We start from the raw sequence: 26,115 nt of genomic DNA on the forward strand, positions 1-26,115 counted from the left end.
CAAAAATAAACATATCCAGGTGTTAGAATGGCCAAGTCAAAGTCCAGACCTGAATCCAATCGAGAATCTGTGGAAAGAACTGAAAACTGCTGTTCACAAATGCTCTCCATCAAACCTCACTGAGCTCGAGCTGTTTTGCAAGGAGGAATGGGAAAACATTTCAGTCTCTCGATGTGCAAAACTGATAGAGACATACCCCAAGCGACTTACAGCTGTAATCGCAGCAAAAGGTGGCGCTACAAAGTATTAACTTAAGGGGGCTGAATAATTTTGCACGCCCAATTTTTCAGTTTTTGATTTGTTAAAAAAGTTTGAAATATCCAATAAACGTTGTTCCACTTCAAGATTGTGTCCCACTTGTTGTTGATTCTTCACAAAAAAATACAGTTTTATATCTTTATGTTTGAAGCCTGAAATGTGGCAAAAGGTCGCAAAGTTCAAGGGGGCCGAATACTTTCGCAAGGCACTGTACATGTCACTGAGACTTTCTAGACCCAAAGTTTGATGTTTGTTTAAAGAAAGGGCTGTCCCCTATCCTGTTGTGTAATGCGGTTGTTCTAGAATCTAGTGCAACATTTTCTGACAAAGGAGGACCTCGCCTATCAAACATCTTCCATTGAAAATAAAGTCATAGCTTCCGCCCACATTCTAACAAAGCGCTTGTGAAGACTGTCTGAAAGTAAGAGTTATTATTGGCTAAGGTGTTCCTTAATCTAGGGACAAGTTCCTGCTGTTGTGGAAAGAGATCACTTTCTCAGCGTCAGTCTGTGTTGTCCTAGCTTTTAGGAATATTACATGGCTGGATTGCAAGTATGATGATGCTAGAGACATTTTATGTGGGATTTTGCTAACGAATATCATACATTGTGTATAATATGCACAGTTTGACATGCTCCAAAACAAAGTGTGTTGGGTCATGATGTTACTAGTTGCTTTAGACAAACCTTACTCGGTCCTCCCGAGTGGCGCAGCAGTCTAAGGCACTGATCTGGGTTTGACCGGGAGAACCATGAGGTGGTGCACAATTGTCCCAGAGTCGTCCGGGTTAGGGGAGGGTTTGCCCGCCCGGGATGTCCTTGTCTCATCACGCTCTAGCGGCTCCTGTGGCGTGCCGGCCGCATGCACGCTGACACGGTCACCAGTTGCACATTGGTACGGCTGGCTTCTGGGTTAAGCGAGCAGTGTGTCAAGAAGCTGTGGCTTGGCAGGGTCGCGTTTCGGAGGATGCATGGCTCTCGACCTTTGCCTCTTCTGAGTCAGTACGGGAGTTGGAGCGATGGGACAAGACTGTAACTACCACGAAATTGGGGAGAAAAAGGAGTAAAAATTACCCACAAAAACTGTAATAAAAAAGCAAAACCAAGACAAACCTTTCTCAGATCCAATGCATGTTTGATGGAGCCCTTGAGTGAGAATGTGGTCTTTGTGGGAATCTTTTGTTTGTTTCTCCCTATATCTGTGTTTCAGAACACTCTCTCTCCTCAGCCAGGTCTTTTGTCACCATCTATCTGTTTATAGTAGTTTCTTTCAGTGTTTTGTGTTTTGATGAACAGCTTCCTGGATACAGTATAATTTGTAGTGTAGTCTCTTCAACTCTCTCACTAACTCTGTGTGTTTGTCCATCTCTCCCTGTGTGTTTGTCCATCTCTCCCTGTGTGTGTGTCCATCTCTCCCTGTGTGTGTGTCCATCTCTCCCTGTGTGTGTGTTGTTGTCTCCAGGCCGTGTGCGTACGAGGAGAACAAGCTCCGGCAATGCTGTCGGAGCCAGCGCTACTGTGACTGACAGCAGGGGGCGCAGCCGAGCCAAAATGATGTCCCAGTCCCAGCGTGAGTATACACACACGCACACATTGTCAGCAAAATCTCTCCCTCACTGCATACTGTCTGAACTCAAGGAAGCCAGTCCACATTGTCATCTCCAGTCTCTTTCATGTAAACCCTCAGTATGACGTTTAACCTGCCTGCTGTGAGGTCATACTAGGTTCTCCTTCAGTTTCTCTCGTCAGTCTGTGTGATGTTTTACCTCATGTACTTCAGCATCCTGAAGGAACTTGGAGCCACTGTTATTACTGCGCCCACAAGATGTATTTGTGTCTTGTGTGTGGTTTTTCTCTCTCTGTGTCTGTGAAGACTTGAGGGGCTTCAATGATTATTGCACGTGTAACATGACATGCACAGTTAACATCTGACCCAGTGCATGCTGGGTAAACACTACTTCCTGTCACATTGACCGTTTTTATTTTCACGTCCTGTTCTGCCGCTCGCTACCATAACAACCACAGGATCCAGATCTGCTAACCCCACTGGGGGTGGTAAGGCCCGAACTTCATCCAATCAGAGTAAAGCGTCCAGTTCTTAGTCCCACCCCTTCATCCTCTGCAGATCTCTGCATGTCAATCAACTCATTCTTTTAGTTTTTAGACTCATCACGTCATACCAGCATGCTCCATTCAACTCAAGTGTCTGTATTATATATATATTTTTTTAATAGTCTCACAAGCTGTTTGGAGTTTGCATTGTCGAATACGTGGTTCCTTCCGCACTGCCTTATTATCTTAAATTGTTGATTGTTAATTTTGGTTGTTAATATTGGTTTTCGTCCAATGTTGTTTATATTGGTTGTTGTCCAATGTCGTTAATATTGGTGGTTGTCTATGTCCTCTGAACTGTTGTCGTCGTTGTTGTTGTTGTAATCACTGGTTTGTTTTCCCAAAGCCCAGTTACAAACTGGATTTAACCCCATCTTGTTTGTCCTGCAACTGTTAATTATCTGTTTGTCTGTCACTATTTATCTCATCAAAGCTGAAACTCCATGCCTATGTTATCCGCCTTGTAGGATATACAGAGAATATCTTTGTCCCAAAGCACTCTAAACACATTGTATGTGCACAGTTGGTAAGAGTGTGGCGCTAGCAAAGCCAAGGTCGTGGGTTCAATTCTCACTGGGATCACATACACATATTATGGACTCACTGTACTGTACTTTAGATAAGTGTCTGCTAGGTGTTATTACCACAATAAAAGCAACATATGCCTTTAGAAACATTGAAGTAATGAAACATCCCCAGAAAGAGGGAGGCAGAGCATGAAGGAATTCAGCTTTGAGCCGTGACAGAACCTTCCCAGCATGCCATGGAGAGGTGCGTCACTCACTGTGACCCATCATATCTTGTCTGAAAGGGTGTAATGTCCCACTCTCTCTGACTGTGGGTCCTGTGTGTTATCCTTGCTGCAGCTGGCAGTCGCTCCAGTTCCCCTGGCAAGCTGCTGGGCCACTCGTCTGGGTACGGGAGGATCAGCAGGCCCCCCTCAGCCTCCAGCACCCCTGCAGACAAGAGGAGCAAGGTCCCCCGCAGCCAGGGCTGCAGTAGAGATTCCTCTCCCAACAGGCTGGGCCTAGGTAAGGGACAGTTATATCACAATATCAGCATCATGCAAGTAAACCCAACATAGGGCATTCATGCACTCTATACACTAGGAAAAATACATTTGTCATTTGCTAACAACGCACGTAGTAACTAAGTAACTGCTTTAATAAACAGTGTGTTATATAACCTACACACCGGATGCACATGCATAGCATACAGCACATGCATAGTCAATGCACAATGTATGAGTCACATACACATATTTAGTAGATGTTATTGCGGGTGTAATGCTTGATAAATAATAATACCACACCGATGATATCGGCCCAACGTCCTCATTGCACACTCCCATCTATCTAGTGATAACAGTATATACAGCACACCAAGAGTGTACTGTATACATGATCTATACATGATCTAGGTTTCCTGGTCATAAACACAAAACAAGGAAACACAAACACAGAAGATAAGCCTTGAACAAGGGACCCCCATAGTACTATTATGAAGTACCAATGGACCTTTTGCACTCAAATAATGGATGAAAAAATGCTGAATAGCCAAAGTCAAGGCCCCTTGTAGAGGGTGAATGGTAAGAGTTTGTCTTTCAGCTCCTTCAGACTATAACTGTCTGTCTAGGTTAGCAGCTAAGTAGAACTGTGTTTTGGGAGGGTCTCATCTTGGTTGTGTTTGTTAGCATCTTCCAGGCGTGTCACATCAATGGGGTGGTGCCGCCTCTTTCAGGAAAGTGGATGAGCCTCTGTAGGGCTAGCCTGGTCATCAGCAGCCCAGCTTATGTCCTTCCAGTCAGTCTGAGTCACTGGCTCTTCTCTGACTCTCTGTCCTATCGCTGTGATTGATTGGTCTGTGTATTTCTTCAATGCCAGGGCTGACCAACCAGCTCTCTCCATCTTGGCTTGTTATCAGTGTGCTGTCTGAGGTCACCCTCTTGTTTGTCTGTCAGTCTGTTGTGAACAATACCATCGTCTGAGTTGGGAAGGGTGCCTTTTTTTCTATCTGTCCATGGATGAGATTGAAACATTCTGGACACACACAATGATCAATTACATGTTGCAATGAAAGTTTTCCATTGATATGTAGTTGGTTTTCTTCTTGTCGTCTTTTTTCATCATATGTTTTGTATTTTTATGATAACAACAACTGAATTTAACTGTTTGTCTTTTATTTTCTTTGGCGATTTGACCGGATCTTTTTATACCCTCTTAAAAATATTTTATTTGTTGTTGTTTATCTTTTTTTGTTTTGTATGTGTAACTCTGTTGTAAGCTACGGTCATACCTTAAGTCTTTTCACAGACCAACTAAAAAAATAATAATTCAAAACTGACTTGCGCTAACGTAAGTGTTTAAAATCTAACCTGATGTCCAGCATACTCCAACCCAGCACCACGCCCCAGAGTCCTCCTACCCCTCACCCCACTCTCCCCCCAGTCTCCAACCCCAGCGCCACCCCCGGCCTCACCTCACTAACCCCAAACCTGTGTTCTACCGTCCTACTGACAGCCAGGCTGTGTGGTAAAGCTCTTGTTCCTGGTACTCCTCTCTCCTCCTACCACACGCTAGCAAGGAGCCGTATCCCCCGGCCCAGCATGAGTCAGGGCTGCAGCAGGGACACATCTAGGGAAAGCAGCCGAGACACCAGCCCTGCTCGGGGCTTCAAGCCTCTTGGTGAGTACCACAACCAACCGGACACCAGGAAGCCTCTTGGAAGCAGCAAGGCCCACTAGTACATACCCCTCAGTCTCTTAGTCCCCCTCCTCTAGACCCCTACTCTCTGTTCCAGCCTCTCTACACCCCAGGACATCTAGATAGAAGATCCCACTCGAGAACTAAGGGGTGTAGACCTCTCCTTTTGCCTGTTCTGATCTAGTCTGCATGCACTAACCCTCTCAAAGGTTCTGGAATATAATCACTGCACTGTCTTCTGTCTGTTTTGTTGGGAATGCTCCAAATGTTATCCTATATAAATACGTTTCTGTGTCTTTGAATGTGTAATAAATTAACCACCAAAAGATCACAATTTTTTCTCCAATCACTTAGGCCCAATCATTTATCGTACATATCTCATAATAAATCTAAATCAAGAGGCAGAGAAAAAAGGCAGTGACTACAGTAAACAGTTTACTGTATGCATCATCGTATTCAATGTCCAGAGCTGACCCGCTTCTCCGCTCTTTCCTGTGTTGCTGTCACATCACAGGAAATGACACAACTTTGTCACTGCTTTGTCATGGGAGAGGGGGAAAAAGCAACAAAATTGTGTGACAAAGCGGGATGCATACCACTCCTAACCTTTGACTGTTGTAGATGTGGGCAGCAGGAAGCCTAGCAGTTAGAGCATTGGGCCAGTAACCGAAAGGTTGCTAGTTTGAATCCCCGAGCTGACTAGGTTAAATCTGCCCATGAGCAAGGCACTTAACCCGATTTGCTCCAGGGTTGCCGTGGGATATGCAAAAAAACACCCTTCCATTTCACAACACACACTTGTACATGTGTGAAACAGGACAAATATAAGCACCCCCTGTTTGGCTGGTTGGTCATAGCTATAGTAGCTGAATGCAGCCAGGCGCTGAGCCTTAGTCATCTACAGAGGACGGTACCTGTCTTGTATGTGTCACTAACCCCGCTGGTGTCACTCACCCGTCCTGTCCCTTGCAGCCTCCCGACGTACCTCCCGCTCTACCAGCGCCTTATCCACGGCTGACCCCCACAGCCAGTCAGGTGACCTGCATGCCCCACACCTTTCTCCGTCCCCCATATTAGTGACAATGCCAGCATGTGTCCATACATAGTACTGTGAGGGCTGTGCCCACCCTGCTGTGCCCACCCTGCTGTGCCCACCCTGAGGAAACATTTATTCCAACTTTTCAAGCTTGTAATGGTCTTTTCTTTTAATTGACAAGAAGATTTTTCATATTATGTGCTGTGGTCATCTGCTTCAATGTGTTTTGTGATTTTATTTTAAAATGCTTGTGTTTCATACTGCGTAATCATGATATCCCCACCTATATAATTTTCTCCTTGTTATTGACTTTTTGGACGTTGTATAATGTATTTGTACTTAATACAATAAAGTATCTATTAGATTTGTTTTATTTTCCCGTCGGCAAGTGTCAGTGGGGTTATTTTTTCTTCATTTTTCATGAGGTGTTTCAAACAAGTCATTCTGTGGTGATTTCTGTTGGTGGTTGGTGCCTCTTCAACTTTATTTCAGCATAATTTTTTTCATTTATCAGTCAAACTTTTTGGTGTTTTTCATTTCCAAGCCTTTTGGTGTTTTTTATTTCCAAGCTTTTTGGTGTTTTTCATCTTCAAACTTTTTGGTGTTTTTCATTTTCAAGCTTTTTGGTGTTTTCATGCCAAACTCTTTAATTTCTTTGCCCTGTAAACCCCATCATATCTTACCTGAGATTTGATTACCGTATTCTGACGTAAGTCCCTGACAGCAATTCCAATGGCTTTCTCCTCTGTTTCCTCTACCCCTCTCCCCTCTCTTCCCTCCCCCAGACCGATTTGGTTTGATCCACCAGGCCCGCATTTCTGCCTCGGTGAACGCCATGAGAGTCCTCAACACTGGCACTGAGGTGGAGGCTGCTGTGGCTGACGCACTGGTAAGTCACCAATCAACTCTTACTAGTTGCCAGTTCTGAAGACATCACTACCGTTTGTCTCAAGATAGAGTGTCAGTTAATGGCCGAGGGACTCCCAGGAGGTTTTGCCTGTTTTGCATTTGGCAGAAAATAACTGCATTAAGAAGTCATGAAATCATCAAGAGTGCTTGTGTTTGTTTGTGTATGACTATCAGAATATCCAGTGGGCTCCAAAATTACTGGCACCCATGACTGGCAATGCACAAACAATACTTAAAAAAATATAAACAATATAACTATAGAGAGAAACTCAAAATACCAACGTGAAAAATACTGTACTTTATTAATGTTTCCAACAAAATAATTTATTGATTTAATTAAAAATCACTGTCTTCCAAATCAAGGTTTCACAATTAATGGCACCCTTAAAGATTATTGTAAATAACATTACCAAAATTAAACCAGGAATTAAATTCCACTTATTTAAGTGTATCTAAGTGTTAAGGAACTATATTGAGCCATTACATCACTTCCTGTTTCACTAGGGTATAAAAATGAGGTAACACACATGCAATATCCCTTTGTCATCCAACACCATCAAGAAAAGAAAAGAACTGGCAGTTCAAAAGGGACAGATGGTCGTAGACCTTCATAAATCTGGTAATGGCTACAAGAAGATTCAAACGATTGAATATAACACTGAGCACTGTCGGGGCAATTATTTAAACATTTAAAAGATATGGAACAGTTGAAAACCTCACGGGTAGAAGACGCAAATGCATTTTTCCCCCCAGGATAGGGAGGAGGATCGCGAGAGAAATGCTACAAAATCCCCAAGAATCACTGTGAAAGAATTGCTGGCCTTGGTGGCGTCTTAAATCACCAGATTTAAAAAAGCACTGTCAGACACAACACTATCAGACACAACACTATCAGACACAACACTATCAGACACAACACTATCAGACACAACACTATCAGACACAACCACAGGCTCTTTGGAAGGGTTGCCAGATGAAAGCCCTTAATGACCCCAAGACACAGACGCAAGCGCTTGGAGTTTGCCAAACGTAATTTAAATTATGACTGGAAGAAGGTGCTCTGGTCAGATGAGACCAAAATTGAACGTTTTGGTCAGATACAGCATCGGCATGTTTGGCGTCAAAACAAAGATGCATACAAGGAGAGGCATCTCATACCCATGGTGAAATATGGTGGTGGGTCAGTGATGTTTTGGGGCTGTTTTAATTTCAGAGGTCCAGGGGCACTGGTTAAGACTGATGGCATAATGAACTCCACCAAGTACCAGGCAATTTTGGCTGACAATCTGGTTGCCTCTGCCAGAAGACTGGATCTTGGCCGTATGTGGACTTTCCAACAAGACAATGACACAAAACATACCTCAAGATCCACACAGAAATGGTTCTGTGACCACAAAATCAATGTTCTGCCATGGTCATCTCACTGGCCGGACCTCAATCCAGTCGAACACCTGTGGGCTGAGTTGAAGAGGGCAGTTGATGAGCGCAAACCCAAGAATGTGAAGGATCTGCATAGAGGAATGGTCCAAAATCCCTCCAAATGTGTTCCTTAACTTTGTCAAACATTATAGGAAAAGACCATGCTGTTATCCTTGCCAGAGGTGGTGGCACTAAGTACTAAATGAGGAGTTCCAATAATTATGAAACCTTGATTTTGGTGAAATGTATTTTGTAGGATTTTGGTGGGTTCCATTGAAACATGAAAAAGGTAGAGTATTTCTCACATGTTGGTATTTTGAGTTTATCTCTATAATTATATTGTTTATATTCTTTTAAGTATTGTTTGTGTATTGCCAGTCAGGGGTGCCAGTAATTTTGGAGCCCACTGTATATGGGGGATAAACTTAGACTGCAAGTAATTCAACATGGCTAAAGTGTAGAGAAAAACATTTTAAAATGGCTTCTCTTACTCACCAGCAGGACTGCACTCATGTTTTCCCTTCTTGACAGTTCACCTCTTTTCTTCTTTCCTCATTGGTTATCTTTAACTTCAGTTATTAGGAGACTCCAGAAATAAGGTAATTGTCCAATTTGTGTACCGTTTGTATATTCATTCTATTCACTAATCAACAAAGATTATACATGCAAAATATTAGCACTAAATGTTGCCCTTGGGCCTAACTGGCAGATTTGATTTATTATTCAATAAAATCTCCCATATTATGATTAACAGTATGCATTCTTATAACACAATTTAATAATCTCATTACATGTCCACCATCAATCATGATAAATCAACAGTTGGAACAAATTGCAATACCTCATTCATTGTGCATCGTAGCTCATCGAATCCTACATCATGGCTGAGTTTGAGTGACCAAGCTTTTCCTACAGAGTTTTAGTCTGTCTGTCCCACTTTTCTCCTGTTCCTATGACCTGTGAACTCACCATTAACCCATCCCTCCCCATTCCCCTCCCAACAGCGGAAGCCTATGAGGCGGCGCTATGAGTCTCCTGGTATCTACTCTGACGATGACGCTAACAGTGATGCGTCCAGCGCCTGCTCGGAACGGTCGTACGGCTCCCGGAACGGAGGTATGTGGTCCTGTGTTAGTTGGTAAGAACGTGGCACTAGCAACACAAAGGTAGTGGTTCGATTCCCACTAGATGTACATATGCTAAAATGTACGTACTCACGTTGGATAAAAGCGTCTGCTAAATTGTATATATTGTCATTATCTAGGTATCCCTCACTACCTGCGTCAGACAGAGGATGTGGCAGAGGTACTCAACCACTGTGCCAGCTCCAATTGGTCTGAGAGGAAGGAGGGACTGCTGGGACTGCAGAACCTGCTGAAGAGTCAAAGAATACTCAGGTCAGCCCAGGGCAGGGGGGGGGGGTGGACCTTTTACAAAGGAATCTATAAGGATAAAGTAAGGGTTTGTGTTTATAATGTAGAGTTTGGAGAAGGTATAGTTTGTGTTTAGAGTGTTGTGCCTGCTGTGTTCGTTCATATTTCATGGTCATTTCCTTTTTGAAAATGTCCAACTTTTGAAGAGGCGAGCAGGTCAAGGGTCCTGCGATGGGTTTCTTTTTATAGCTTTCCTTAATTGGGGAAGAAATGACTTTGTGAGCAGCCTGCAGGTATAAAGCCGCCTGTCAGATGGTGCAGTTAAAGATTAATTTCAGACAAAGCAGTATCACTGTCGGCTCTCTCTTAGTTTCCCTGTCAGGCCACCAGCATTCTGTATCCTGAAGAAGGCGCTTTACGTCAAGCCTCTCTGATGTCTGTGTGTGCCTATGTTTATTGATGTGTGCCGGCGGATGCTGTTGTGTGTTGCAGCCGGGTGGAGCTGAAGAGACTCTGTGAAATCTTCACCAGGATGTTCGCAGATCCACACAGCAAGGTAGGTGACAGGATGTTCAGCTGTTTGAACATTTCATATCAATACAATGATACTCACTCATAGCTTCTACTTTTGAAATCCAAAAACCCATTGCTTAGCAGTGATTTGTCTGAAAACTAATTGAGTGTGTTTTGTTGCATGGCCTGCTTTGGTGTGGATTTTAACAACAGAGAGTAAGTGTGTGTTTTTAATCTCAGTTTTCTACTATACAGACACTTATTGCCTGTGTTGTTACTTATAAAGATGATATGTTATCAGTTGTTGATGGTAGCGGTGTGTGTGTGTGTGTACGTGTGTGTGTGTGTGTTCCTCAGGTGTTCAGTATGTTTCTAGAGACTCTGGTAGACTTTATCCTGGTGCACAGAGAGGACCTGCAGGACTGGCTGTTCGTCCTGCTCACCCAGCTACTGAAGAAGATGGGAGCTGACCTGCTGGGGTCTGTCCAGGCCAAGGTTCAGAAGGCTCTGGACATCACCAGGTATGGATTCCCCCCTCCGATAACATCTCAAACCATTTTTACACTATCATGCCGACCCAAACCAAACTGTGTTGACTTGGATATTTTCTTTTTTACAGTCCTTTTCAGCACTGTTCTAGCGACTATGGTGGATTTGTAACTAGGCCAGCTCATTACAGCTGTTTTTGGTTCAGTTGTGTGAAAATACCATTTTGAGTTTAATTTCACTCATTTAATTTAGTAACTAATATTGTTTTCTGTTTTGTTCTTCTCAGGGAGTCTTTTCCGTTTGATCAGCAGTTTAACATCCTGATGAGATTCATTGTGGATCAGACACAGACACCCAACCTCAAGGTACAGTATGCAGAGAAGGTCACATAACTAGATCATTCCCTGTTTGTTTTGGGGGTTGGCTCTGGGTCTAACAATTTAAGATTTCATATGCCAGTAACTACAGTACAATGGTGATATTGTCAAACATTTTAAAAGTAAACTTGCTAAATGCCTGTGTGTATCGTGAAGCTAAACCATGTGTGTATCGTGAAGCTAAACCATGTGTGTATCGTGAAGCTAAACCATGTGTGTATCGTGAAGCTAAACCATGTGTGTATCGTGAAGCTAAACCATGTGTGTATCGTGAAGCTAAACCATGTGTGTATCGTGAAGCTAAACCATGTGTGTATCGTGAAGCTAAACCATGTGTGTATCGTGAAGCTAAACCATGTGTGTATCGTGAAGGTAAACCATGTGTGTATCGTGAAGCTAAACCATGTGTGTATCGTGAAGCTAAACCATGTGTGTATCGTGAAGCTAAACCATGTGTGTATCGTGAAGCTAAACCATGTGTGTATCGTGAAGCTAAACCATGTGTGTATCGTGAAACTCAACCATGTGTGTATCGTGAAGCTCAACCATGTGTGTATCGTGAAGCTCAACCATGTGTGTATCGTGTAGCTCAACCATGTGTGTATCGTGAAGCTCAACCATGTGTGTATCGTGAAGCTAAACCATGTGTGTATGGTGAAGCTAAACCATGTGTGTATCGTGAAGCTAAACCATGTGTGTATCGTGAAGCTCAACCATGTGTGTATCACACAGGTGAAGGTAGCCATCCTGAAGTACATAGAGTCACTGGGAAGACAGATGGATCCTACAGACTTTGTCAACTCCAGTGAAACGCGACTGGCTGTATCTCGCATCATTACGTGGACCACAGAACCCAAGAGCTCTGACGTCAGGAAGGTATGTCTCAGTGGGAAGTAGGAACTACTACTTAATGTAGGTATCTGCTGCAATAGGTGCTGTGGTCCCTATGGTCTGCTCTATAAGGACTAGCTGAACCACATGCTGTCCAGGCAGAAAGCCATGCGAATACTGCACTGCTAATAGTACAGCAGCTGGATTAGCCTACTTCCTCAAACAAATTCAGCTTGAACTGTTTTTTATTATATATTCACTTGGATTAAGTGTGTTATCATTTGTTGATAAATCTTAAACTCAGAACCCGTCCTTTTAGAGGAAATGCATTCAATAGTTGTTCAATGTTATCGATATTAAGATCTAGTTATGTACTGTAGCTGTCCATCCAGTGGGTTTCACCTCCTTCGTTTGTATTTGTTGATGTTCTAAGCGGTTGTTAATGATGCCATGTGCCACCAGGAATGACCTTAGCAGACACTATCTCCCTGTGCTGAGGCAGGACGTTCCAAATTAAGTCCTCAACTAGCTAGTGTTTTAACACAAGGCGTATCTCACGCAGTAGGGTACTAAAAACAGGTAGACTCAAAATGACCTTTGACGGTGGGGGAAATATATATATTTTTTTATGCTTTTTATTGTTTTATAATAGAAACAAACTTTATATACCTTAACTGCATCCCACAGGAGGACCCGGCATACAGCTATAACCACGTCTAGGTTTATAGTAGTGTACTACTATAAACATCTGCTTTCCTTTGTCAAAACTACAATACCCATAATTCTACCCCCCTGCCACTGTGCCCCAGACCCTTCATAACTGGGTGGTGGAGGAGCTATCAGGCAGGTCCGGTACTGCAGCCTTACTGGAGGGGCACCTGGAAGAGAGGTGTAAGCAGGTAGTGGCTCATCAACCAATCACTGTCCAATGCCAAGCACGCTCCGCCCGCCGAGCCGCACCGACACCAAACTGCCTCAACGAGTGGGAAACGATCTCAAGTGTGGCCTCTCCCACCTCATCTTTACCCTCTCTAGCCCTTTCTATCGCTCGCTCTAACCTGCAGTAGCTATGCCTTGCGACTTTGATTGTGGATAAATGGACTGGTTTGAGAGTGAAAATACTTTTGTTGGCCAACAAAACACTACTACAACACTTAACAGTATTTATGTAAGGACTGTGAGAATGGATTGTTGCTTTGTTTTTTTGAAGTGAGAGTTCTACCGGCTGATGTCGTTGCTAAATAACAATGTGAAAACTTGACTGCTGTTTTTTCGTCTTCTGTTCTCCGAACACATTTGTCTGTTCTGAACCACATTAACACCCTGTCCATATGCATGCTAACATGGTCGTTTGTAGTAGAATGAATCACTTGATTTAACATTGTGCTTATTAAGGGAATGTCTCAGTCCTTGTTGGAAGCAATATCTGACCTGCTAGAAGCATGATGTCTCTTACCGCAACATATAATGGACTATATTATAGCAATAGTTGCAAAAACGTGTTTGATAAAGTGACTAACGGTTACGCAGTACTGTTTTAGTCAGCATATAACACTACTCACTGTGTTCCAAACCTCCCACTGGTAGGGATACCTGACAACAGACGTAGCTCTTAGTGGAGCAAAGGGCTTCCCTGTAGGGCTTCCCTGTAGGAATACATAAATACATAACCCACTATTGACTATTATGTCTGTACCCTACATCCCAAAGGAAGCCCACCTAACACACTATTTACTGTAACTATCCCCTCTTCCCCCTACTGTATGTACCTATCCCCTCTGCTCCCTACTGTATGTACCTATCCCCTCTGCCCCCTACTGTAAGTACCTATCCCCTCTGCCCCTACTGTATGTACCTATCCCCTCTGCTCCCTACTGTATGTACTTATCCCCTCTGCTCCCTACTGTATGTACCTAACCCCTCTGCCCCCTACTGTATGTACCTATCTCCTCTGCTCCCTACTGTATGTACCTATCCCCTCTGCTCCCGACTGTATGTACCTATCCCCTCTGCTCCCTACTGTATGTACCTATCCCCTCTGCCCCCTACTGTATGTACCTATCCCCTCTGCCCCCTACTGTATGTACCTGCTCCCTACTGTATGTACCTATCCCCTCTGCCCCCTACTGTATGTACCTATCCCCTCTGCCCCCTACTGTATGTACCTATCCCCTCTGCCCCCTACTGTATGTACCTATCTCCTCTGCTCCCTACTGTATGTACCTATCCCCTCTGCTCCCGACTGTATGTACCTATCCCCTCTGCTCCCTACTGTATGTACCTATCCCCTCTGCCCCCTACTGTATGTACCTATCCCCTCTGCCCCCTACTGTATGTACCTATCCCCTCTGCTCCCTACTGTATGTACCTATCCCCTCTGCTCCCTACTGTATGTACCTATCCCCTCTGCTCCCTACTGTATGTACCTGCTCCCTACTGTATGTACCTATCCCCTCTGCTCCCTACTGTATGTACTTATCCCCTCTTCCCCCTACTGTATGTACCTATCCCCTCTGCTCCCTACTGTATGTACATATCCCCTCTGCTCCCTACTGTATGTACCTATCCCCTCTGCCCCCTACTGTATGTACCTATCCCCTCTGCTCCCTACTGTATGTACCTATCCCCTCTGCTCCTTACTGTATGTAACTATCCCCTCTGCCCCCTACTGTATGTAACTATCCCCTCTGCTCCCTACTGTATGTACCTATCCCCTCTGCCCTGTCCTGTATGTACCTATCCCCTCTTCCCCTGTCCTGTATGTACCTATCCCCTCTGCTCCTTACTGTATGTAACTATCCCCTCTGCTCCCTACTGTATGTACCTATCCCCTCTGCCCTGTCCTGTATGTACCTATCCCCTCTTCCCCTGTCCTGTATGTACCTATCCCCTCTGCTCCTTACTGTATGTAACTATCCCCTCTGCTCCTTACTGTATGTAACTATCCCCTCTGCTCCCTACTGTATGTACCTATCCCCTCTGCTCCCTACTGTATGTACCTATCCCCTCTGCCCCCTACTGTATGTACTTATCCCCTCTGCTCCCTACTCTATGTACCTATCCCCTCTGCTCCCTACTGTATGTACCTATCCCCTCTTCTCCCGACTGTATGTACTTATCCCCTCTGCTCCCTACTGTATGTACCTATCCCCTCTGCTCCCTACTGTATGTACCTATCCCCTCTTCTCCCGGCTGTATGTACCTATCCCCTCTGCCCCCGACTGTATTAACCTATCCCCTCTGCCCCCCAGGTAGTCCATAACCCCACTATTGACTACTGTATGTCCCTCTGTCCTCTACCCCCCAGGTAGTCCGTAACCCCACTATTGACTACTGTATGTCCCTCTGTCCTCTGCCCCCCAGGCGGCCCAGGTGGTGCTGATTTCTCTGTTTGAGCTGAACACCCCGGAGTTCACCATGCTGCTGGGAGCCCTGCCCAAGACCTTCCAGGACGGGGCCACCAAGCTGCTCCACAACCACCTCAAGAACTCCAGCAACACCAGCAGCGTGGTAAAGGAATACAACCAGGAATATAAGATGTGTTTTACACTAGCAGCCATGTCAATTTTAGTGGGGTGATTTGAAAGATTGAGCTTTTGAACCTATTTCTGAGGTAGACTAGTTAATTCACTTGTATGTGATCCAATGGTTTCATTCTATTTGGTCATGATCTTCGATATTAACTTTTGTAAGTTATGAACTTGTTTTTCTCTTTCTATTTCTCAGAGTTCTCCCAGCAACACTATTGGGCGGACCCCACCCCGCCACACCCCCAGCCGGACCAGCCCCCTCACCTCTCCGACCAACTGCTCCCATGGCGGGCTGTCTCCGAGGTACGTACCTCCCTTTTCTCTGACCTTTATCTACAGGGATAGTGTCATTGTGTCTCCTAATGCATGGCTAAACCACGGAGCGCTGGTTGATGGCTTGTTCTTCTTCACCATGCATTCTAATCCTCTTCCCTTGTTAATGCATGCCTACCTCTAACCTCAACTCAGATCAGACTAGTTTCTTTTTCTCTTTTTTCCTCCCTCTGCTGCACTCTTCCCTTCTTCTTTCTCTCTTTTTCCTTCTTTCTCTCTTCTCTGCGTGTGTGATCCCTTGTGTTGTTGCCCCCACCTTGCCCCGTTCTCTCCCTCCTCCTTCTGTCCGTCCTTCCCTCGTGGCCGTGCTGTGCTGTGGCCACAGTCGGTTGTGGGGTGGGTGTTGGAGTGGCGATGGGCTGTCTAAGCACCCCCCTCCCCCTCATCCTCCTCCGCCTCCCTCCACCCCCTCTGGCCCCGCCCTCAGGGTCCTCCGCAGAGCGTACTCTCCCAGGTAACACTCCTAGGGGGCGGGGCCCCAGGAGGGGCGGGACTGGAAGTCCTCCCAATTTTGCTCGACCAATAGGGATTACTTGCTTCAAGTCTCATGTTACATTATGGCATCCAGTCTTCTCTGGATAGTTATCTCTCCCTTCTTAGTTATAGTGTCACGCCAATCATCGATGGTCAGAGCTGCATCCAAAATACATATTTTACCTACAGCAATGAAGCCCTTGCATGGTATAAGACTAATACAACTAGTCTCTTCGTATGAGTATTTGTCTCTGTGTTTGTTTTTGTTCTTACCACCCTGTATATAACCCCTCACTCACCCCTGTCGTCCTCTGTCTCAGTATGTTGGAGTATGACACAGAGAACATGAACTCTGATGAGATATACAGCTCCCTGCGAGGGGTCACAGAGGCCATCCAGAGTTTCAGCTATCGCAGCCAGGAGGACCTCAACGAACCAAGAGGGAAGAGGGACGATGCTGTGAGTCATTACCTCAGCTCTGGAAATTAAACTGACTGACTGACTGATGTTGAGGAAGGAAAGGGACATCAACGAGAAGCACATTACAAAATAGCTCATTATTAAATCAAGAGTAGAATTTAGGCTAATCTGTTGCTTCCTGTTTCTTCCTCCCTGGTTATCATAGCCATTTTCACATGCATGAGTAACAATCAATCACATTAATCTATAAAGCTATTTTTACATCAAAACTTGTCATCTATAAGACCTCAAAACTGACTACAACTATGTTTCTTTTCTTTCTCTCTCTTCAGGTGGGGCGTGAAGGTGTGGCGTCCTCCCCAGGCTCGGATGCCCGTTTGGGGCTGGATGTGGTGGAGGGTGGGCGTACGGCCTTGGATAACAAGACCTCCCTCCTCAACACTCCGTCTCCCCGCTCCTTCTCCGGGCCGCGGGCCAGGGAGTTCGCCCCCTACGGCTATGGGGACACCATCACCTCATCCTACGACAAGAGTGCCCTAAAGGAGGCCGTGTTCGACGATGACGTGGAACAGTTCAGAGACTGTGAGTCACCTTTGACCTCTGCTTGACCCTTAACCCTGTGACGCCACCTCCATGTTGACCAACTCTGATCCATCCTGTATTGTCATGACATGTGGCTTCTTCAGGTTTTGGCAACACAAAGGAAGACTAGGTTTAGCTCATTCTAGTGTTACATGGTGGCTGATGAAAAACATTGGGAATAGGATAGCCCTCTATCTGCAGTGAATAGTGAGTCGGCTGGCTATAGTCAGTCCTCCTCCCTCCTGATTGTCTACCTTCCTCCTCTCCCCCTCCCTCCCTCCCACTACAGGCCGTCGGCAGGACGGCAGTGGTGAGAACAAGATGGTGCTGCCTAAGGGCTTTGCTCCGGGTAAAGACTCACTACTCTGACTGTTTTTTCTTATTTTCTTTCTAAAGTGTTTCATTGCTGTTTCCATTGCCATCCATTTCAATGTCTTGAGTGATTTCCTGTCACTTTTGCTGTGTTCATGGGGATACTAGCTTGCTAAGTATGCCTGAGGGGTGTATGGGCCATACCACTCACCCAGTGCTCCTCTCTGTCCTCTCCTCAGGTTCCCAGGACCACTCAGACCTTGTGGCAGATCTTCTGAAGGAGCTGTCCAATCACAACGAGCGTGTGGATGAGCGTAAGGGGGCCTTGGTGGAGCTGCTGAAGATCACACGAGAGGACAGCCTGGCTGTGTGGGACGAACACTTCAAGACCATCCTCCTACTGCTCCTGGAGACACTGGGAGATAAAGACGTAGGGATCCTATACTCCTGCAGCTCTGATAATGCACATCACTGCTATTTCAAAGGTTTTACTTGCAGTGATTGTGTCAAACACATGCATACAGAATAACTAGACAGCAGCTGTACTACCAAATAGCTTGTTTATTAAGCTGCTACCTTGAAAGCCTTGCTACGGGTTAAAGGTTTTTGTTTGGCTGTGGGTGTGTGTGGTGGGCATGCATGGCTCCAGGAAGGCTGTACAGTATGTGTATATTTGGAGGTTTAATGGACACTCATTCTTCCTCTTCCCTCCATATAGCACACCATCCGGGCCCTGGCTCTGCGGGTACTGAAGGAGATCCTGAGAAACCAACCGGCCCGCTTCAAGAACTATGCAGAACTCACCATCATGAAGACCCTGGAGGCACACAAAGACTCCCACAAGGAGGTACAATTCCTTTTATTCTTTACATTATTGCTCTATAGCCATTTACTCAATAGGCATCTGAAAAAGCAAGGGTGTCCCCCCCCATGCCTCGGTACTAGGACCTGTCCTGTTCTCTCTGTACACAGCATATACAAAGGCATTATGAGTGATCTCTTCCCTCTCTGTCTAGGTGGTGCGGGCAGCGGAGGAGGCTGCCTCCACCCTAGCCGGCTCCATCCACCCAGAGCAGTGTATCAAGGTGCTGTGTCCCATCGTCCAGACGGCTGACTACCCCATCAACCTGGCTGCCATCAAGATGCAGACCAAGGTGATCGAACGCATCACCAAGGAGTCCCTCCACCAGCTGCTGCCTGACATCATACCAGGACTACTGCAGGTGAGAATCTGGTCCTGTTTGGCATTATGAGTGTTTGGTAAGAGTGTACTGTACGTGTGTGTGTTCACTGATTTCTGCTTGTGAATGTGTGTGTGTGCACTCTTGTTTCTCTGTCTGTATTTCCTTCTGGCAGCCAGTCCATTAATACTGATCGTCGTAAATCTGTTCCCAGGGCTATGACAACACGGAGAGTAGTGTTCGCAAAGCCAGTGTGTTCTGTCTGGTGGCCATCTACTCCGTGATTGGAGAAGAGCTCAAACCACACCTGCAGCTACTCACAGGCAGCAAGGTACACTTCCCACCACTGTCATGTTCTCAATCAGCATCTCAAAGTCCTGACTGACAGACACACACCACACACCAGTGTTCATTTTGGCAGCTATTTTAGATTTAGATGTTGTCTTAGTCACATTTGAGTAATTTCATCATTCTTAGTTTGTTATTATCAGTCGAGTAAAACTGGATCATTTTAGACATATTTTAGTCAATGCATTTTCCATTGAATAATTCATATTTACTTCCATCATGTGCATATTCAGCCTTATCCAACTAGGCCTACTACTACATACCCTGCAATTAGGTGGCAAAATTGCTATTGTGGCATAGCCATGATTAACAATACTACAACGCCTTGATTACAGGTTAAACAATTTACAGCTCAGATTTTCTCCCCAGCATAACCATTGGAATGGGGGTAAATAGTGAAAAGGGGAGAATCTAAGATATATTTTTATTTAACATTTATTTAACTAGGTAAGTCAGTTAAGAACAAATTCTTATTTTCAATGATGGCCTAGGAACAGTGGGTTAACTGCCTTGTTCATGGGCAGAACGACAGATTTTTACCTTGTCAGCTTGGGGATTCAATCTTGCAAACTTTCGGTTACTAGTCCAACGCGCTAACCACTAGGCTACCTTCCTCCCCATATATACACTACCGTTCAAAAGTTTGGGGTCACTTAGAAATGTCCTTGTTTTTTAAAGAAAAACACTTTTTTTTTGTCCATTTAAAATAACATAAAATTGATCAGAAATACAGTGTAGACATTGTTCATATTTTTTGTCAATTGGACGAAGCTTTGCGTTCTTCCACGTGTGTCGTGTGGAAGGAAATTTGCAACACAAACTATTTATTTATTTATTTATTTTAGGCCTATATTTATTTTGTTTGTAACTATAGTTTAAGTGTTTTCTATTTACCTTTTTTAGATTTTATACATTCATATATTATATTTTGTTACATGCTTAATTGAAAATGTGCACAAAGGTTCTAAATAAAAGGATAAATAATCAAATATGAGTAAGTACCTTTTATTTGTTGAGTATAATTCAAAATGTAATAAGAAATATGTGGTCATTTTATATTTGAATTTACAGAAAATGTGCTATATCGTGATATCATTATCTGGATATGAAATGACCTATATCTGGATATGAGATTTTGGCTATATCGCCCAGCCGTAGTGTTACTTGCCTCGAAGCGAACATAGAAGTAATTTAGCTCGTCTGGTATGCTCGTGTCACTGGACAGCTCTCAATAGTTTGCACGCCGTGCTACATCCGACGAGCGTCGGAGCCGGTGTAGTATGATTCGATCTTAGTTCTGTATTGACGCTTTGCCTGTTTGATGGTTCATCTGAGGGCGTTGCGGGATTTCTTATAAGCTTCCGGGTTAGAGTCCCGCTCCTTGAAAGCAGCAGATCTACCCTTTAGCTCATTGCGGATGTTGCCTGTAATCCATGACTTCTAGTTGGGGTGTTTAGTCCAAGAGTCCTTAGCTTGGTGATGAGCTTTGAGGGTGCTATGGTGTTGAACTCTGAGCTGTACTCAATGAACAGCATTCTCACGTAGGTGTTCCTTTTGTCCAGGTGTGAAAGGGCAGTGTAGAGTGCAATAGAGATTTCTGTGGGGACGACGTCATCAATGCACTTATTGATGAAGCCAGTGACTGATGGGGTGTACTCCTCGATGCCATCGGAAGAATCCCAGAGCATATTCCAGTCTGTGCTGGCAAAACAGTCCTGTAGTTTAGCATCTGCTTCATCTGACCACTTTTTTATTGACTGAGTCACTGGTGCTTCCTGCTTTAATTTTTGCTTGTAAGCAGGAATCGGGAGGATAGAATTATGGTCAGATTTGCCAACCGGAGGGCGAGGGAGAGTTTTGTTCGCGTCTCTGTGTGTGGAGTAAAGGTGCTCTTGAGTTTTTTCCCCTCTGGTTGCACATTTAACATGCTGGTAGAAATGAGGTATAACAGATTTAAGTTTCCCTGCATTAAAGTCCCTGGCCACTAGGAGCGCTGCCTCTGGATTAGCATTTTCCTGTTTGCTTATTGCGGTATACAGCTCATTGAGTGCAGTCTTAGTGCCAGCAGTGGTCTGTAGTTCGCCTCTGGTTTCGACTTGTTTGCTCTATGGTGTGTTGTTGAGAGGGTCATTTTTGCCCCACGTTCCATCTGCGGGGGCCTGTGTCCTTGGGTTGCATAAGGGTACAGGACTGGAGTTTGTCAGGGTTGTACTCATTAGGGAACACGTAAAACGTTGTGCAAAGGAAACATTTAATTAGTGTTTAATTACTAATTAAATTCCTGGTATTTGAATTTCAGTTTACTTCCGAATTGACGATGCCATTATTATTTCTCTTACCACTTCTCCCTGCTCCACCATGATAATAACTATGTTTTAACATATAATATTCTTCTTGCAGATGAAGCTGCTGAACTTGTACATCAAGAGGGCCCAGACGACCAACAGCAACAGCAGCAGTTCCTCGGATGTGTCCTCACACAGCTAGCTGTAGGAGGGATCTGCCTGTCTATACTTTGCATCTGAATTAGGGGATATGGTGTGTGTCCTAAATGGCATCCTATTCCCTAAATAGGCCACTACATTTGGGCTCTGGTCAAAAGTAGTGCACTATATAGTGAATGTTATGTCATTTGGGACATAGTCATACAGTAACAGTCAAAAGTTTGGACACACCTACTCATTCAATGGTTTGTCTTTATTTTTACTATTTTCTATATTGTAGAATAATAGTGAAGACATCAAAACTATGCAATAACACATATGGAATCATGTAGTAACCAAAAAAGTGTTCAACAAATCAAAATTAATTTTAGATTGTTCAAAATAGACACCTTTTGCCTTGATGACAGCTTTGTACATTCTTAGTATTTTCTTAACCAGCTTCATAAAGAATGCTTTTCCAACAGTCTTGAAGGAGTTCCCACGTATGCTGAGCACTTGTTGGCTGCTTTTCCTTCACTCTGTGGTCCAACTCATCCCAAACCATCTCAATTGGGTTGAGGTCATGTGATTGTGGAGGCCAGGTCAAGTTCTTGAAATTTTCCACATTGACTGACCTTCATGTCTAAAAGTAAGGATGGACTGTCGTTTCTTTGATGATTATATTTGAGCCCATAATATGGGCTTGGTCTTTTACCAAATAGGGCTATCTTCTGTATACCAACCCTACCTTGTCACAACACAACTGATTGGCACAAACGCATTATAAAGGAAAGAAATTCCAGAAATGTACTTTTAACAAGGCACACCTGTTAATTGAAATGCATTCCAGGTGACTACCTCATGAAGCTGGTTGAGATAATGCCAATTGTGTGCAAAGCTGTCAAGGCAAAGGGTGGCTACTTTGAACAATCTCAAATATAAAGTATCTTTTTTGGTTACTACATGATTCCATATGTGTTATTTCATAGATTTGATGTCTTCACTATTATTCTACAATGTAGAAAATATAAAAAATAATGAAAAACCCTTGAATGAGTAGGTGTGTCCAAACTTTTGACTGGTACCGTAGTTGTGCCTCTTCCAGACCTCTCCATTCCTGAGATTCTCTCTCCTTCACCACGGTGGATTCCTCCGGATGACCCTCTGCATCAATCACAACTTTTGCTCCCGGCCTTTTCTTTATTTTCTCTCCAGTGAACTTGTCCTTTCATTTGTCATCGAATTTCTTTCTCCCGTTTTGTCAATTTTTTAAATTGTTTATATATATGTGAGGTCTGGGTATAGGGTGGTTTAACGCTTTTTAAATTCTCTATAAGAACGAATGGGGGTCAAGCTACTGTACATCTACGGCAACACTCTATTTCACTGACATTTTTCATAATGTAACTTTGGATGCTTATTTGGTTGAGCATTCAAAAAGTAACAGGAGGGGAAAGGCAAAACCAGGAGTTATGATATGGTCTAATAACAATGATATATAATAGCAAATAATGCCCTGAAATTGATTCAGAAGAAAAGAAAAAAGCATCCCTTTAAAATGCAGTTGTACTGTAGTTGGACGAATGAATTCCTTCACATTTAACAAGGAAGGCCAATTGAGGTCGGAATACCTCTTTTCCATGGGGGACCACATGGCATTCAGTTTGTGATAAACTAAGAATCATATGGCTGGCCCAGTGATGATACAAAGCCCTGATATAAACCAGGTTGAAGACTTGTGTTTGGGAACATTGAAAACCAAATATGGCAGCAATTGAAATTAGTAGAATGAGTAGTAATCTCACGTTTTTCTTTATAAACTGAGGGATGATGTTATGAAATCCTATAAAAAGTGTTAGAAGAAATGTTTGAACATTTTAATTTGAACATTTTAAGTTAGCCAATTATGAAGCCTCACTTACGCCCAAGTAGGCAAACGTTATGTTTTATTATTATCTATTCGTTTGTGAGAAATTACGGCGGAAACATTGTCAGAGACCAATTTGCAGCTAATAGCTTGGTTCTAACCTGAGAAATAAATACTGTATTAAATAAAAATACAGTAAAATACATTTGATAAAATGTACATTTTTTTCAACACAAAATGATCACTAAAATGTAAAGCTGTTCAAAATGTTTTAACTTTTTTTTTGTGAAATAAGGATAGAGAGAAAGATGCAACTGTGTTTCTGTCTAACTCGTAATAAATTATGGTTAACTCCATTTGGATTTGTCAAATAAAGAACATTATTTAGGGAAGAAAAGACAATAATACATAAAAATAAAAAAAATCAAGTGAAATTTAATGGATCCCTCCCAACTCCTAAAATTAGAATGAGTGTTCTCAACCTACTTAATGACCATGTTGCTAATGATGTCAGACACTGAATGAATGGGCCATTATCAGTCATGACAACAAACAATCCAGTGTCACATTTATTTATTCCCCCCTTTTTCCACCTGTGTAGCCAGATTATGGCATTTAACTTGTTAACCGTGACGCTGCTTATAACGTGTACTTGTCTGATAAGTAAAAACCCTACACTTGTAGATAATGCGAAAGTTACATGCTCGGTTTCGGAAGGAGATCAGTGCATTCATTGAGACAGAATCTAAAGAAACTACAGGCTGGTTTCCCAGACACAGATTAATTCTAGTCCTGGATTAGAAACTATTCTCAATACAGAATATCAATTGGAAGTGTGTTTATAATCTTAATCTGTGTCCAGGAAACCGGCCCTACCAGGCCTTATGTTCATTTTCCTAAATAATGTTTGGATCACTTGTACTGTTGAAAGGAGAGGATGGATGTACATACAGAAGTTCTCAGATCTTAAAAATGTGAAACCATTACCCCATGAACTACACTCAACAGGCTTGCAAACAGATACAATCATATTCACCATGATGATGCAAATATAAGTTGTTTATAATAATACAGTATTACACACACCTTCCCTTCACCTAACTACAGCTTCTGCAATAAAGAAAATACCATGATGAGCAAACTAAGTATTTTGTACATAAGTTTTGATCAATCACCGCTTCGCAACTTTCATGAAATGAAATAAAAAGGTTGGCTGTCTCACTTTGTTGCTCGTTAGCGAATTAGCTTGCATGTTTTTGGGCACACATCCAATTTGTGCTGCCTCAAATCGATGGGTCCTGTTTTGGCTGTTGAAGTGCACTTGTAACCTCATCAGTTTGGCCAGCCTTTACAACAATTAAGTTATTATTTTGGTAGGGGAGGAAGACACCTGGCTGCAATACACTCACTGAGTTCTGTAAATTGACCAAAACATAACAGTCTCTGTTTGCCCTAAACAATTATGTACACTGTACAGGGCATAACCGGCTCAAAATGCCAAGCAGACATGCACTGTAAAAGCATCCTAGTTCTCCTTTAGTAAAGTACTACATATTTGGGCATGTGGCTTTATAAGGTACGCTGTGTGTGTGCCTTGGTACTTTAGTACAGTATCTGGCAACGATTCCCATCTGCTTAACAGTTTCAAATCGCAAAATAAATGTTTTTGTTTTCAAATGGGGCCCATCATCCTTTTACAAGTATGTTAATTGTATTTAATTGTGTGTAAGGGAGAAAGCCAGTCATTTTGGTACAGACATAAAGTACTTTATTGGCTGATGACTCATGAAGATCTGGCTCATTTACAGTCCACATGACCTACTGATTGATGATGGTATTCCTAGAAATCTGTTCACTATGCATGTTATTATTTGTGTTTGTTTTGTCATGTAAGATTCATATCTGTATTTATATAATTGTTTTATTTAGATTTTCATGACAACTTGTACAGAAGGGTTTCGTTAACATCCACCTGTGATAGATGATTTGCAACAATGTACATTTGTTTGCTCTAGAAATAAACAACCATGAAAGTTGATTCACCTTTTTATAATATACTTTATGTAGGTTGGTCTTTGTATATTTAGTTGATCCACTTTGACTCAATGTATCAGCAGCATTGTTTGCAGTTGGATTTCTCAGTCTCCCATTCATTTACAGAGTTGAGTGCCAAGGTGTGCTTAGTTCTTCCGTCTAAATATTAACCAGCCGTGTTAGCCACATGTTTTTGTTACATGAAGATAGATCTGACTGTGCTTGTCATTAAGAAAAAAAGATTTGATTTTAGGCTACCACTACCAACGGGGCAGGGGAGGTGGGTCAGTGATTGTATCCCAAATGGCACCCTATTCCCTCCATAGTGCACTACTTTTGACCACAGCAATATGGGCCCGGGTCAAAAGTAGTGCTCTATATTGGGAATAGGGTGCCATTTGGGTTACAAACGGTAAGTCCCAGTCTGCTTCTCAAAGGTCATGTAAGGTATCCTAATAAAGTGAAAGTAATGTCATAGCGGGTATATAAGCCTGTAGCATGGTGCTGGCCAGCAAATGTCTGAGAGAGCTAGCAGACCTACCTGTGGAAGTGACAGATAAGGGTGCCATATCCTATTCCCATTCTCTGTTTCT

The 26,115-nt window shown here is 43.3% G+C and overlaps 1 protein-coding gene across 50 annotated transcripts in view; it reads left to right on the forward strand.

The window, feature by feature from the left end:
• clasp1a (cytoplasmic linker associated protein 1a) overlaps positions 1–25,526 on the forward strand; it is a 106,223-nt gene extending 80,697 nt beyond the window's left edge. For 5 of the 50 annotated variants that reach the window (XM_036974753.2, XM_090230006.1, XM_090230005.1 and 2 more), the window contains 25 exons: positions 1,720–1,827; positions 2,283–2,339; positions 3,236–3,400; positions 4,889–5,053; positions 6,044–6,106; positions 6,893–6,996; positions 9,011–9,034; positions 9,440–9,551; positions 9,700–9,832; positions 10,301–10,364; positions 10,679–10,842; positions 11,097–11,175; positions 11,920–12,063; positions 12,828–12,917; positions 15,382–15,528; positions 15,745–15,851; positions 16,207–16,335; positions 16,676–16,814; positions 17,108–17,357; positions 17,647–17,706; positions 17,909–18,099; positions 18,388–18,516; positions 18,686–18,892; positions 19,065–19,181; positions 21,599–25,526. In XM_036974753.2, coding sequence (XP_036830648.2) covers positions 1,720–1,827; positions 2,283–2,339; positions 3,236–3,400; positions 4,889–5,053; positions 6,044–6,106; positions 6,893–6,996; positions 9,011–9,034; positions 9,440–9,551; positions 9,700–9,832; positions 10,301–10,364; positions 10,679–10,842; positions 11,097–11,175; positions 11,920–12,063; positions 12,828–12,917; positions 15,382–15,528; positions 15,745–15,851; positions 16,207–16,335; positions 16,676–16,814; positions 17,108–17,357; positions 17,647–17,706; positions 17,909–18,099; positions 18,388–18,516; positions 18,686–18,892; positions 19,065–19,181; positions 21,599–21,685 — 3,035 coding nt within the window. In that variant the 3' untranslated portion in view covers positions 21,686–25,526. The remainder of the gene's footprint in view (positions 1–1,719; positions 1,828–2,282; positions 2,340–3,235; positions 3,401–4,888; positions 5,054–6,043; positions 6,107–6,892; positions 6,997–9,010; positions 9,035–9,439; positions 9,552–9,699; positions 9,833–10,300; positions 10,365–10,678; positions 10,843–11,096; positions 11,176–11,919; positions 12,064–12,827; positions 12,918–15,381; positions 15,529–15,744; positions 15,852–16,206; positions 16,336–16,675; positions 16,815–17,107; positions 17,358–17,646; positions 17,707–17,908; positions 18,100–18,387; positions 18,517–18,685; positions 18,893–19,064; positions 19,182–21,598) is intronic. The other 45 variants (XM_090230009.1, XM_090230015.1, XM_090230016.1 and 42 more) reach the window with 27 other exon arrangements.
• The last annotated feature ends 589 nt before the right edge of the window (positions 25,527–26,115 follow it).

The sequence above is a fragment of the Oncorhynchus mykiss genome, chromosome 3 (genome assembly GCF_057628025.1).
Source record: "Oncorhynchus mykiss isolate SJ-2025 chromosome 3, ASM5762802v1, whole genome shotgun sequence".
NCBI lineage: Eukaryota > Metazoa > Chordata > Actinopteri > Salmoniformes > Salmonidae > Oncorhynchus > Oncorhynchus mykiss.